The sequence below is a fragment of the Amia ocellicauda genome, chromosome 21, assembly GCF_036373705.1.
Source record: "Amia ocellicauda isolate fAmiCal2 chromosome 21, fAmiCal2.hap1, whole genome shotgun sequence".
NCBI classification, from domain to species: domain Eukaryota; kingdom Metazoa; phylum Chordata; class Actinopteri; order Amiiformes; family Amiidae; genus Amia; species Amia ocellicauda.
This window is the reverse complement of record NC_089870.1, coordinates 3,829,793-3,844,730: the sequence shown is the minus strand read 5'-3', so window position 1 is coordinate 3,844,730 and position 14,938 is coordinate 3,829,793. Positions and strand designations below refer to the sequence as shown.

General features: G+C 39.9%; 1 protein-coding gene across 1 annotated transcript; it reads left to right on the top strand.

The window, feature by feature from the left end:
* Nucleotides 1-693: 693 nt before the first annotated feature.
* fbln5 (fibulin 5) lies at nt 694-14,793 on the top strand. The gene is made up of 11 exons (XM_066694551.1): nt 694-932; nt 1,766-1,820; nt 2,150-2,198; nt 2,768-3,067; nt 8,033-8,155; nt 8,420-8,536; nt 9,714-9,833; nt 10,383-10,505; nt 11,251-11,377; nt 12,026-12,221; nt 13,513-14,793. Exons 2-11 carry the CDS (start codon nt 1,767-1,769, stop codon nt 13,672-13,674), a joined length of 1,371 nt encoding a protein of 456 aa, XP_066550648.1. The 5' UTR covers nt 694-932; nt 1,766; the 3' UTR covers nt 13,675-14,793.
* Nucleotides 14,794-14,938: the final 145 nt, after the last annotated feature.

Genomic DNA, 14,938 nt, shown 5'->3' with positions numbered 1-14,938 from the left:
AGAGGGACATGGACTAGCCCACATGCTGTAAATCTGTCCATGACTCAAATTGTATTTACTCACAAATCATGTTTCAATTAGTTGCCCTAGTTGAAATCAGACAATCTTGTAGAAGTCTTATGAGTTTTTGATGCATTTATAATCACTGTAAATACAGCTCTGGAAGAAATTAAGAGACCACTGCAAATTGTTCTTAAATCAGCATCTCTACATGTATGGCAGCCCTTCCATTCCATTCATATTTTTATTTGGGAGAAATTATGTCAGTAGTTTATAGAATAAAACAAAAACACAAATGTTGATTTTACCCAAACACATACCTATAAATAGTAAAACCAGAGAAACTTTTTTTTTTTCAGAGCTGTATATTGCATTGATATGAAAACCTTCTGGGGTTAGTATTGGGTGCTGTCGAGTTGGGGGTTATCTCAACCCTCTGCCTATGATATAGAGTATATTCCCCAATCTATTTTTTCAAATGATCTCCAGCATGTGTAAACTCTAAGGCAGCTTTCCCTGGGAACACTTGTAAACTGGCTGTCTTTAAGTGATTTAAAACAGCTGTTATCGACTGCTCCAGGGCCCCTATTTGCATTGCTAAAGAGTCGTTTGGAGAGAGAGGGGGAAAAAAAAGAAGCAAGTGTTCATATTTTGAAGCATTCCTAGTCCAATTGGTCTAAGGCTGGCTGGGACAGGCACGGGGGGCTAAACAGAACCAGGTGCGCGTTGTGCGTCGGGGGGGACGTCAGAGCGGCGGTCCGCACAGCACTTTATCATATTAATAGAGTAGAGCAGGAGTAGACACGCTCCCACTAGAAGCACTTTGCGGCGTGTGTGTCTTTTCTAAGGGACGAAGATCTGCAGGAGCCACACACTAACACTGGTGTGCTTGAGTTAAGGAGTAACTTGAGATTTTTTACACCCACTGCAAGGTAAATGAATCTGTATTTTTCTGTTTTGTGCTGGGAACACATAGTTGTATAGTATGCTGTAATAGAGTATTTAATTATAGTTTGAGATATATTGCTGTTGTAAGCATCGCAACAATACACATGCTGTATGCATGCTTTTGGCTTGAGAGCTTTTTTCATTGTATCACTTATAAATCATCTTTATGCACTTGGAGCTTAATGAAATACAGACTACATTACTTGGGAAATCCTTCTTGTAAATTTGTTTCAAATTAACCTTAAATTAACATAATTCTGTATTATATTTCCATAGATTTACCAAAACTGACTCTGGTATGTTAGATGTACATTAAATAAACATATTCTCAGTATTAGGGATGTTTTAGATTTAATTTGATTAATTATTATGATTATTAGGATTTGTATTGATTTTACAGCAGAAACATCTGAAGAGGAATTGCCAAGTTTTGTAATTGATCCACTTCGAGTTTTTTTTGTTTTAATGCTATGAAACAGCACAGTGTATTTTAATTACGCGTTTTATACTAGAACCAACAGCAGAATTACTTTTATATGCATTTGAAAAGTGCTTAAATTGAGTGTTATGTAGTAAATGTGAGCAACTAATTATTATTTGAAGACTGTTTCTTTAAGTGGTACTTTCTCTAACTGAACAGGATTTAGTCTCTTAACCAGTTCCAGGTTTCTCTTAATTGCAGATAGTGTACTTATGCTCTTTGCTTATTTTTTGAGAAAGCGCTGATTTTTAGCTGTTGCCATTCATTTTCATAAGTGTGTACCACAAGAAAAAAAACAAATCACTACTTTTGACAGTCAACTTCCTCTCCTTGCAGAATGCTTATATCCCTATTCTTTACCCTGTTGTACATCCACCAAGGAAGCTCACAGGTAAATCCCAGTCTTTCCTGCCAATGTTGTTGAAACGATGGGGATTCTCTGGCTTTACTTCTAGTCCATCATTTTAGCACTGTGTCCTTACTAATCGTTGACAGTGTGCATGTGATTGTATGCATCTCATCTTCAGTGGGAAAACAATACAGGGAGTGGTTTTGTCACACACTTTATACTATATTAGACATGACCTAAAAACAGTGCACGGTCAATTTTTAAATCCTGAGAAGTACTATATTTTTGTTTTAAGCTTTATCAATAGCCTATACACACAGACAATATCTTTTAGGAGACAACCTTGACAGATTGTGCGCGTCTCTCTCTAGGCGTGTACAGATGGATTCTATCCAGACCGGCGGACTGGGCAGTGTTTAGGTAAGGCGAAATGTAGCCAGTGCCGTCATAACCGCTCTGGCAATACAAGAAGCTACAATGTCCTACATACAGAAAATGTACCATGTCGCAATCTTTGCCTTGTGTTCAGACACTGATCTCAGACTTTATTCCAAATATGAGAGCGACTGCATACCATGAATGGCAGGCATATTAGCTATTGCACTCCATATAGACTACTTGGAGACATTCTCCCTGCATCTATAATCTGTCGAGTCATTTTCTTTGAGTTATCATTTTGTGAGTTAGCATCTGCTATTTACATCTCTATATCTGAATTTTGTTCTGTTATTAGTAATAATAATGTTTTGTATTACATGCAAAACATTGAATTTATAGTCTCCCAGTCGTTTCAAAGAATGCTATTTTTTAAAGTTTGGAGTTTGCTCTTTTATTATGAAGTATTGTGAACTAAGCAAAATACTTAATTCTTCTAACAGTTCATAAATATGTTGTAATACAGTCAGTGCCAGTGAGGAAAAGAGGGGAAAAAAACAACAACAAGAAAGATGAAGGGTTCTACAAATACTGACACTCTCTTCTTCTCTTAGATATTGACGAGTGTCGTGTCATTCCGGATGCCTGCCGGGGGGATCTGAGGTGTGTCAATCAGAATGGCGGCTACCTCTGCATTCACAGATCCCTGTTCTCCCCAAGTTACCCTCAAACGGGCTCCCAGTCCTTCCCTGGACTGTCGTACCCAGAATCCTCAGGGCCCTACAACCCCTACCCCGCTGTCCCAGCCCCGGCCCCCATCCCGGCCTCCATCCCGGCCTCTAACTACCCCACCGCAGGGAGATCTGCCCCCTGCCTGCTGGGTTACACCCGAGAGGAAGGCAATCAATGTGTTGGTGAGCTCCAAACCTAAATAATGTTTTGAACTGGTAATGTGTGTGTCTTTTGGGGGTGGGGTGGGGATCGGCTGCTATTGATGTTAACAGGAATTATAATAATAAATAACTTCGTTCAGTGCAATTTGTGACTGCAGTTGATAGTGGAAGACCAGAAACAAGGCTTGCCTCTTTCCTTTTATAATTTGTAGGCTAACTGGCAATACTGCAGTTCAGCTGTCTGCTGTAAAGGAAGTTATGCCTCCCAGGCATCCCAAGTATTCCAGGCTCTGGGTTACTGTAGGAATGGATGAGGTTGGGTGTTTAATGGTACAAAAGAGACATAAGTCTACCTTTTTTAATTTGGCAGTATATTTCATATGCAATATATTTCAGATGATTTCCAACCCAGTTCTAGTCTGAAGCTGTTTGTGTTCCCTGTTGAAGTGCTAACTAGTTTGAGCACCCCCTTGTGGCTTGATGGATAAACACCTGGTGGAGACTTGGCCGGCTAGCCCTCTGGTCGTGAGATTGTTTGTAAGAATATTGTAGCTGACTGGATGTCCTAGGGGTGTATTGCATGACTGGCTGCTGATGATGTATGGGTTGAAAGTAAAAAGGTTCTCTGAGGATTACCATGCAACACCAGAAACTTTACACTGTTCACTGCTCACTGCAGCTGCGTTAACTCTGCCTGAGAACCATTTTATGGGCTGGCAGTGTGGAACAATTCATCTGAATTGCAAAGATTTGTCCTTCCTGTGCTCCCATAAGGGTCTGGGTGGGAAGCAGAGTTGAGTACTTTACTACTTTCTAACCTTAAACATAATTTAGCCAGCTTCCAAAGTATACACCAATCGTTTTTAAGAAAGGAAAAGTTTAAGATGCTTCACCTTAAGCACTTCTCTGTTTGGGGCATGGGGAGTCTGTGGTATATGGATCCACAACAACGAAAATGTATTGTTTTCCAGGTTGCATTCTGATTTTTGGTTTTGCACTGTATTTTATCTTAGACCTTAGAATCTCAGTATAGCACACATGGTGAATCAGACTGGTGGCATAGGGCAGACAGCACTAGGGAAAAATAGAGTAAATCTGCTCTTCCACGTGGGCGTTTATTCTCTGGAAAGCTCTCGGATTTAGAGCAAAAAGTCTTAGGTAATCCATCACTTATGCAATGTAACAGGAGAAGCATGTACACTTAAGGTCATGTTAAAAGTATCTATGTGAGCCAGACTGTGACACAACACTAAGCCTCCAGAGAGTGTTTTGATTGGCATGGACATTTATTTTGAATTGCAAACGGTGCAAGAGTTTAATCGCAATAACTGTGACCTGAGCCCTGCTTTTGTATTAGACCTCATTCATTTATTCATTCATTCATTTATTCATTGATGCCAGTGCATTGCCACACACTGCAGCACCATCTACCCCCCAACATCTCCATTACAAATGTAAGGCTTGACAAAAAATCAATTAAGAGTTCACAGTTCTCCGAAAGTGCATCACAGTGAGATGGTATGCAAGCTATAACACTTAATCAACTATATGAATCATTCATTGAATTTAGTTATTATACATAGGTTTGATTAACTCAAACTCTTAAGGTTGACTCTTATGAATAAATCCCTGTTACTTGACCATGTAAAATCTAGGTTTTCTCATTCTCTCCGACTGCATTTTCTCTGGAAGCTGAAGTCAAACAATAGAAACTGCAATATTGTGAGAGAATACCCCTCTTTCTGAAGCAGTTCTCTTCCACCAGTGGCTGGTAATGCTTGTCACAGATGCCATCAGGGCCCTAGAGAACCGCTCTCACTTTGAAATATTGTTCTATTTTTAATGCAGTGAGTGGTTTTGATTTTGTTGGCTCAGCTTGGTGCTTCATTGGATTTGCTCGGCTGCCTTGCCTTGGTGTTCCAGCGTGATTATGACCAATTTCATGTCAAAATAAAGCCACCTTTGCCAAAGTCAACAGAACAGATTGGGTCAACCTTGTAATGGGCCATGTACGTTTTTTTATGTGTCTGTGAGTGGAGTCTATAATTAAATGGCACAGAAAAGGCAAACCATGTAACTCTCACTGCTGGTTGGCAGATCTCTGTAACAGAATTCTATCATTTATTCAACTAATAATTTGTCTAATCAGATACATTATTATTTATGGGGGGATGCGAAGATGGATTGGGCCATGCACTTTTAGCTGGGACTGTGTGCATGGGTTATTATCTATAAGGGCATTAAGATCTTTGTGAGTAGGGCTCCACAGTGGCTATGTCATGCCACTTCTACACATTACTATATTTATAGCAGTCGAAGAAAGTTCTCCTTTTTTTGACTACACCAAAAGTGTATCTCAAATATTCCTCCCAATCGGTCTCTCCCTATTTTGTATTGTTTCCACCCTTGAAACAATTGCCCTGCCAATGAACTGTAAACAGTTCCCCCCTGGGTAAGCCTGAAACAGTGAGGTTTCATTCGGCAAAGTCCAAATATATAACAGCAGCTGCCTTTCTCAGTTGGATGATTAAAAAAAAATTGAATCTCAAGCATCAGGCGTAATTATGGGAATGTATGCTACTAAAACTCTCTATATAAGGAATTTGTCTGCCGTGCACACGGAGGCATACCCAGCTCCCTACTGGGTTGTAGTACACATGGAGTGCAGACGTTTTTCTTTCTTTTTTTAAAGTCACAAACAAGAATCTGTGATAGCACAAGATTTAACTGCAAACAGGTGCTTTAGTCTATTGCTCTTGGCTGGCTGCCCGTATTGGCTGCGGTTGCTTTTGGAAAGAATTACAGAACCATCAGTTTAACCATCTAGACTTGGCCTGGACCCGTTGTCTTCGTCACTCATTATAGTGTGCTGTTTGTATAATACAATTATCTGGATTATTTTTTTAATTATTTATTTTTTGCCTCAAGAAACCAAAGCGGTGATTTCATCATGTAAGAACTCTTGCTGTTCAAGGCATTCGGCTGCACATACCCACAAAAGGACATAATTCCAGAGCATTTTGTGCATAACTTGCACATTTTTTGAAATATATATTCCTGATTGCAAAGTGAATGTTCATGGAAAGGAGCCCAATATGAACGGATTCCTCCAGATGAAGAGCCGTATACATTCCAAGTAGACCAGTATTAAAATAAGTTATTCTACATTTTATGATACCTCTCTGCAGTTATTTAATGTTATTCAAATAATGCACTAAATATCGCACGGGATTATATTGGTACGGTCCAATGACTGCTTCTCAGAGGACTTTGTTCAAGAGGTTTTTTCAAGTCAGTGCAAAATAGGTTGGATTTTTTTCCAACATATTCTTGACTTTTTCTAACTACTTTTTTTTCTGAAGCGTAACTTTTCTTTTCCATTTCAATGTGATTTCTTGCTAGATTGCCTTTCAACAGGGCCTTTGACAGTGGCTTTCAGAAAATTGCTGCCGCAGCAATCGGTGGAGAGGGAACATCTGTAATTCCATATTACGTCCTTCATGTGCCATGTGTTTTTTGTTTTTTTTCTTCCGTTGAGTCAGTCTCTTTTGGTTCCCCTGCAATTAATGAATGGTCCTGTATTATAAGATGGGACTTTTATTTTCCATCCAACACAAAGTACGTCTTGGGGACTGTTTAACCTGGTTCAGACTTAGTCCCAGTGTTATCTGCTTTTTCCCTGGGAGCTATTAAAAATATAATGATCCATCTTTGGCGTTAAAATATCAAGAGTAATCAAGAGTATCAGCTGCAAAAATAAAGTGCAAAACTTTGCTTGGAATGTATTTCTCTAAAGCGGTCTAAGATTTGGCTTTAAGAGGAACCTAGAAGTTTGCAAACTATTGTTTTTTTTTATTTTTTATGAGAGGCTTCCATGCACTTTTAATACCCTAAGTCTTTACGCTTTAAATTGAATTGGGTATTTGTTGTTCCTACAACATATGAAAACGTGTGTGTGCATTTTCAAAGCTGTCAAGGTCTCTGTAGAGCAAATAAGCTGGCTAGACTATGATCTGTCTAGCAGGGAGTAGGGTATAGCTTGAGAGGGCCCCAATTCTGATATAACCAAGCAATGCTAGTGGAAAAACTAAAGTGTACAATCCTTTCTTTTGATTTCAGCTTGGAAAAGCAGAGATCTATTCAGTGAAAGTGTTAAGTGTTTTCCTGCTTTAAGCTTTGGTGTTATCATCTTTAAAATAGGAAGGGCCACGATTCAATTACTTGTGCTTACTCTAAGCTCCCCCAAGCTACCCAGCTGTGTCACTAATAACTAAAGTATCTGTGCTATTTCCTCTGCCATTGTGAACTGTGTGAAACAAATCAGGGGAGATGCCTGCAATACATTTTCCCGTCAACTGCTCACCCTGAGCCAGTAACTTCACAGACTGTTCTTGTCAGCTCTCTAGAAACGAACAAGTGGCAAATGTTCTAAATGAGTATTTCACAGGTTTTTACAAAAGAAAAAACGGATAACATACCACAGGTTAACAACCAGTCCAGTCACATCCTAAGAGAGATCAGGATAAATGAGGAGGAGGTACTAAAGGGACTAGCAGAATTAAAAACAAATCACCTGGGCCAGATGGTATATTTCCAACAGTACTTAAAAAAAAATGAGGGAAATTATTTATAGGGCTCTAACTAAAATATTCAAATGACACTTAGAATAGGGGATGTGCCAACTGACTGGAAGACAGCAAATGTCATACCCATCCACAAGAAAGGGGACAAAACTGAGCCAGGAAATTACAGACCAATCAGTCTCACCTGCATCACCTGGAAAATGTTGGAAAAAATGATTAAACATAAAATAGAGGAGCATCTTAATGAAAACCATATTCTTGGAGATTGGTTTAGACGAGGCAGATCATGTCTTACTAATTTATTTGAATATTTTGAATATGCAACTGCAGCTGGGGGTGTAATGGAGGGAAAATGGAAAACGCACAAACGCCAGTAAATAACTGTGTGCTTTCGCCGTTCCAGACATCGACGAATGCGAAACCAACACCCACCAGTGTACCCTCAATCAGGTGTGTATCAACACAGCCGGCGGCTACACCTGCTCCTGCATTGAGGGCTTTTGGCTGGTCGGTGGGCAGTGTACAGGTAAGAGCTGGACAGCGAAGTCCCTTCCAGTGTACATGAAGAACACCATATGTCAGTGATTTATTAAATCATGTAAGTCAGGCTTTAATAAGGCTTCTGCACAATGGTAATAATAAAAGAGGGAAAACCAATAAAACCATATAGCTTTAATTGGCCTTGTTTTTGAAAGCAGCAGCAGGGAGTTATTCTAAAACGCCTCTAGATTTGGCGCCTCCCTGTGCCGGCTCTAATGCCCAGTGCTTGTTCTGCGTCCTTCCGTTCCAGATATAGATGAGTGTCGCTATGGATACTGCCAGCAGCTGTGTGCCAACGTGCCAGGGTCCTACTCCTGCTCCTGCAGCACTGGCTTCGTCCTCAACCCCGACGGCAGGACATGCCAAGGTAACATTGGCCCAGCTTCATAAAGCATTTCATCACTTGCAAATTAATGCTCTAGGACTGTTTGTAGCTGTCATGTAATTTGTGGAAAGTCCTACAGGCTGACTCATCTCCAACCAGCCGTGACTTTGACATTTTACATTAGGACAGGGGGGCTATGCCTGAGACGTTGGGCGTTGTTGGTCTGAAGGTGGACGGATGTGCTGTCAGAAGTGTGTGCATTGCAAGGAGAAGGAGTACACACTGCCTCGCCTCAAATTCAAATTAGACAGCTTGTCGAGTGGGGGGCAGTGACACTTATTGGTCACCTGGGGGACGTGATTGTGATTAAATATAATTCAAACCCCAGACATCAGGGCAATTAACCAAATTGTTTGTTAACTGACAGTGTCTAATGCTTCACCCTAGAGGGCTGACTTCTGGTTGTATAAAACTCCTCAAAGGAAGTTTACTCTTATTTTTCCCGTTAAGTGCTCCCTGGATTTGCACAAAACGCCCAAACACATCAAAGTCAAAATGCCAGCTAAGGGAAGCAATTCTATATGTAAAAGAAATTATTCAATAATTCAGACATTTGCTGCAACCAGTGTGCATGTTCAGCTGAGGGCTTTGGGATCCCCAGGATAATTCACAGTGAGCATTCCCCTGTTGTTTGATGTCTTGCCCAAGTGCTATAATGGGATTACAGAATTTAAGGTTGTTTGACCAATATTTCACATTTTTGTTTCTAGTAGCAAATCCATTCTAGAATTGTGTCCAGCCGTTTCTCAGAGGAGACTGTCTTTTGGCTGGGCAGTGGAAAGCTTGGGTTTGGATTTGATAAATCAGCTGAATGCAGACCATTGTTTATTACACAAACTCACATATGTTGTACTCTGTTTACTTCCTTATTACACAGCTCGCTTCCTGTATAAACTTCCTGACTTACCTATGCAGCTTATAGACCTGAATACCTTTATTTATACCCTTAGATAACACACACTAACAAATCACTGTATAGCTCTAGTATATAGCAAACTGGTTGAACTGAAAAGCCTCTAAAGCTGTAGCTTTCATTGTAACATAAGACTTTTCTTATTTTTCTTATTTATAAGGAAAAGGAATCATAAGGAATGAGGAATCTTTGCAGAGTTAGTGATGCAGGACAAAACTGTCCCTCTAACAAGTGTTCCCTCTGTAGATGTGGATGAATGCGATGGAGAGAGACCCTGTGGGCACAACTGCTTCAACACCTACGGCTCATACATGTGCAGCTGCGAACGGGGCTTTGAACTGGCGGCAGATGGCACCACGTGCAATGGTGAGTGAGAGCCGGGGCTGCGGCTTGGATGGGATGTTTGTTAGATCAGGTGGCACTTGACAATCTCAATTATGTGATTGGTAAGAAGAATGTTGTGCCCTGCAATTCCATGCCAACCCTCCAATGCCTATACACTGCATTTCCTCTACTCTCTGCTCTGTTTAAGTCATTGCAGTCCAGCTATGAGTCCAGCACTCTTATATGTATTTGTTGTGCCAGCAGACTATTGTGTTTGTAACATTCCCAGCAAAGAAAATTGGTAACATCTGTGTTTTTTTTTTTTTTTTTTCTGGGCATCATGCACTGAATGGCAGCACTGGCACACAAAAAAAAGTTGAAGCGTCATCCTTCTGAAAAAAAAACCTTGCAAGCATAGGACACACTGCATAGTTTAGTATCAATCAGGCTTTTCAAACTGGCTGGTTCTGTCAACTCAAATTTCACTTTCATGACAAATGAAAGCAGAACGTCCTCTTTTAAAGCAATGATCAACTTGGTGGAAGCAACAGTTATGCCATTTTCCAAGTGCTGTTTTCTTGTGTCCTGTAGACATGGATGAGTGTGGTTTCTCTGAGCTGCTGTGTCAGCATTCCTGTGTGAATACCCCTGGCTCCTTTTTCTGCCTGTGTCCACCGGGGTACATGGTGTTCGAGGACGGCCGGAGCTGTGAAGGTAGGGCTGGGAGGCAGGGCAACAGGCCCGCGTTGTAGATACCAGTGCCATTCAAGGTCAGATGCCCCCCTTAGCCCATAACTAACCCCAGAGAGGAAGTGACATCTGATACTAATCAGAAACTAATAAAAACAAAAGATAAAATAATAATTATAATAAATTAAAATGAAAGGCACAGATTTAGGCTGTGATAAAACCACCTGCTAATAACACAATACAAAACTTGAACTTGTTGTGGCTTAATTGTGAGTAGAATGCTACTTTCTTCTATTCATAAATGTAATGGGTATGATACAGGTTTGTAGTTTGCAATTAGCAGGTCAAAGTTTTGATTTAATCTCAAATAGGGTTCATTGGATATCAGTTTGAGATTGATAACAAATTTGTTCAACTTCATTTGTTCAAATTTGTTTTTAGAAAAGACAAAACACTGTTTTTAGACAATATTTTACTATATATTTTCAGCATTTAAGTTGTAATATCTAGTCAATAACAGTTTAAATATTCTCATGTTTTTGTCATGTTTCCATGTTTCCACTAGAATCAAATTCCACTAGAATGATTTTGTTAGATCTCTCAGGGTCTGAAAAAGTAAGAAAGTAGAAAGCAAGATACACCAAAATCCAGGTCATCTGCTAATCTGAAGACTGTTGTGTCATTTGCAGGCTGTGCTACTGTTGGATTTTTGTCTCCCCAACGCTGAATGTTAAAACTGACCATAATTGTTGTGTGTTTGATTTTTAAGATATCAATGAATGTGACACTGGTAACCACACCTGTACAACAGCACAAGTATGTTTCAATTTCCAGGGAGGATATAAGTGCCTGGACCCAATTAAATGTGAAGAGCCTTACGTTGAGCTCAATGAAAAGTAAGTATTGCCATCTGAGGCTGATTCATACAGATCCTTTTTCTGAAATGTGCTTTAGGAACATGGACCAATACCTGGTACACCATGGTACATGAAAACCTGCAGGAAACCAGAATTAAGAATTAGAGTTGAGATGAGATGTGATCGAGAAGAACACATTCCTGATCTAATCGTGGATGATTTAGCGATGGTACAATCTCACAGAGAAGTTGTGCTTAAGTGTAAAAGAAAGCAATGAGGTTGACTGAGAGCTCCAGTTGGAATGAAAACTGGAAGACACTGTTGCTTTCCAGGGACTGAATTTGTGACCCTTAGACTACATCAGGGGTGGCTAACCCTGGTCCTGGAGAGCCACAGGGTCTACAGGCTTTTGTTCTATCCAGATCATTAACTGCTTAATTGAATTGGGTATTAAATAGGCAAAATATCCCTGTGTTCAAGGTATCCAGTGATTGGTAATTTAGAGAGACCTGGAAACCCTGCAGGATTGCACCTCTCCAGGAAAAGGGTTGGCCACCCCAGGACTACATAGAAGGCCCTGTGAAATCCATTGTGTGCATGATAAATAAAACAGACATTAGGACCCTATGAATATAGAGCAAATCTTTGACCTACACATGAATACACATTTTCTTTTGATTGTTGCAGCCAGTGCATGTGCTCAGCAGACAACCCTGCGTGCAGGGAGAAGCCCTTCACCGTTCTGTACAGACACATGGACCTGAGCGCGGGCCGCAGCGTGCCGGCCGATATCTTCCAAATGCAGGCCACCACGCGCTACCCAGGGGCTTTCTACATCTTCCAGATCAAGTCTGGCAACGAGGGCAGAGAGTTCTATATGAGGGTGAGTTTGCTTCAGTGCTCTATCTCTGTTCTGCATTGCCCCTGCATTGCAACTTTACCCTGGTGAGCTTTAACTTTGTTTAAGAGTGGCTTCCTTTTTTAAGGCATGTTTTAAGGCACCTCTGCCACTGTAACACTTCTCATATTGCACCAGCAGATGGCAGCAGATAAGCAGTTCCTAGGACCGTTAATTTCTAGAAGAAATATGAGGGGATATAAATGACAGTTATTGAGCAAATATAGAAATAACTGGAAATTCCCATCCATATTTATTCTGTGTATAATCATTAACTCAAGTGTAATGACATCAGAACCATATTTATATATATCTATATATATATCTATATATCTATATATTGGCAGCTTTTTGTTGTGCTAAGGCTAAGCCACTTAAGAAGGGCTCTGGTGAAAAGTCCCTGTCGTTGATTTTTTTTTTTTTTTTTTTTTTTTTTTTTAAGCTGTGCTTACACTGGCAAATAGTGAAGGAAAACATTCTCTATTAATCAGATTTTGACATGTTTTTGTGCTTTGTATGGATCCCAGTTGATAGGGTGGGGTTAGATCTATTTCATTCAGTTTACTCTTTTCCTAACAGTATAAAAAAAAACTCACCCCATTACTACAACAGTAACTAGAACTGTAAAAGGCACTGGCTACTGAAAATACCGAGGTCTGAGAGGGAATGTCATGATTTCTATTGCCATCACACTATATCTGTTGCAGTCACACAAACACACACAGGATTGTTGTCATATTTCTTCATTACAGCATTTGTCTGGTTCTGTGTGAGGAGAAAGAGCAATCAAACGCACAGCAGGAAATTCCACTTTCTTTTAGCTGGATGGAGTTACAACTTTCTATCACTGTAATAATATATCATATAGATATAAAGTAGGTCTGGATTGATCGTTTTCGCTGTGGCACGGTCTGTCATATGCCGAACACTGTATGTTAGTGCCAGACCAAGTAAATCTCCTTGCATTAGAGCATCTGGTAAATGACTTAAAAACGACTATTAAAAATAATAAGTGAGTCTCCCCACATCCTCACATTTATAACCTAGTCTGCTTCTGTGGGCATTGATCTGGCTCAAATTAATGTGAGACCACTCATATAATTTCCACACACCCGGTTTAGCCAACGGTAGCAATTTTAACAAGCTGGAGTTTCAATACATGAAGCAGCGATTTTGTATTTATTCCCCAGCCATGGATGTCTAGCAGCCCAAATTGAACAGCTCTTTGTACACATGAGTATTCACTGGTCTTGTCTTCTTGTCTGATGAAATGCAGCAAACGAGCAACGTGAGCGCCACGCTGGTCCTGGCCCGCCCCATTAAGGGCCCCAAAGAGGTGGTCCTGGACTTGGAGATGGTCACAGTCAACAACGTCATCAACTTCCGAGGGAGTTCCATCATCCGGCTGACAATATTCGTCTCAGAGCACAGCTACTGAGCACCCCCACCCAACCCCGCCATGCCACGGGATTTCCCCTCAACTCAACTTCTCTGTCAAGACCCTTTTTTGCCCTCACTGACCATTTACCAAGAATCTTACTGAGGGACACAGAACAGGTCTCTTGCCTTTCCGCTCGGATCTTGATCTCAGATTCTCCCTAACCTTTCCTGGCACACCCTGCCCAGTGGCTGCCTTATAGCAAAGTGGAATATTTATGCAACAGACGTAAAAGTACCATTTGGTTTTGGAATGTACTACAAATTCTTATGCGCTGGAGGAACCGCAGACCGGCTTTTTGAAGACCTTTCCATCTTCAGCCAAACACATTATTTTGAGGTTTTCAGTTTATTTCTTGTGATTGATGCTACCTTGTTTGGTTTTGTTTGTCTTTTTCGTCATTCCCATTTTGTGGTTCACTCTGGTAATACCCCATTTAATTCTAGGGGATATATATACATTATTTTTTTCTGCATTCTTTTGAACTTGACATTGTCTCTGTATGAAACCTTCAGATGACAGATTTCTTCTAATGTTGAGTTTTTTCAGAGTTCATTTTGAAGAAAAAAGATGTGTAGAAAACCCAAAGGAAATCAAATGGGCACAAAATGGAGTACATCAGTACAGACAGAATTGTAACTTCCATATACATCACTTATTTCACAGAGTGCTACTAGTATTAACCCATTCACTGTATGGAACGCACTGTAATACAAAATATACCTGTAATACAAATATATGGTTACACACAAGTGCTGTGATTCCCCTAAACAGACAAATTAGTATACTCCCATACTGTGTGAAATTGTTACTCATTTTAAACTTGGCACCATGGTTCTTTGGGATTTACAAATTCAAAAGTAAATGTTATCTGCAATGTTTGTGAAGGGTTTTATTAAAGAAATCTAATAATGATGATATTATATTTGTTTTTCCCCATTTTATGATTTTGTGTCAAAGGTTGAGCAGATAAAGGCTTGCAAGCTTAATAGTGAATGGAAGTCTGTTTTCCTTTTTTAAAAAGTTTTTTTAATTTGTATTTTTTTTTAATGTTGAATTGTTTTTTATAAAGATCGCTATCAAAGAATTCAATCTGTTTAATAAAAAAATATATTGGACCATTTGAACCCTGTGTGTCTTAATTGTGAAGACCTAAGTTTGCACCTACACAATATTACCAACATCTAGTTGGTGTTTTGTTTCTGACAGCCAGGCCCATACATTTTAGAAATATATGGAAATGTATGTGATCTAGACAATTTAT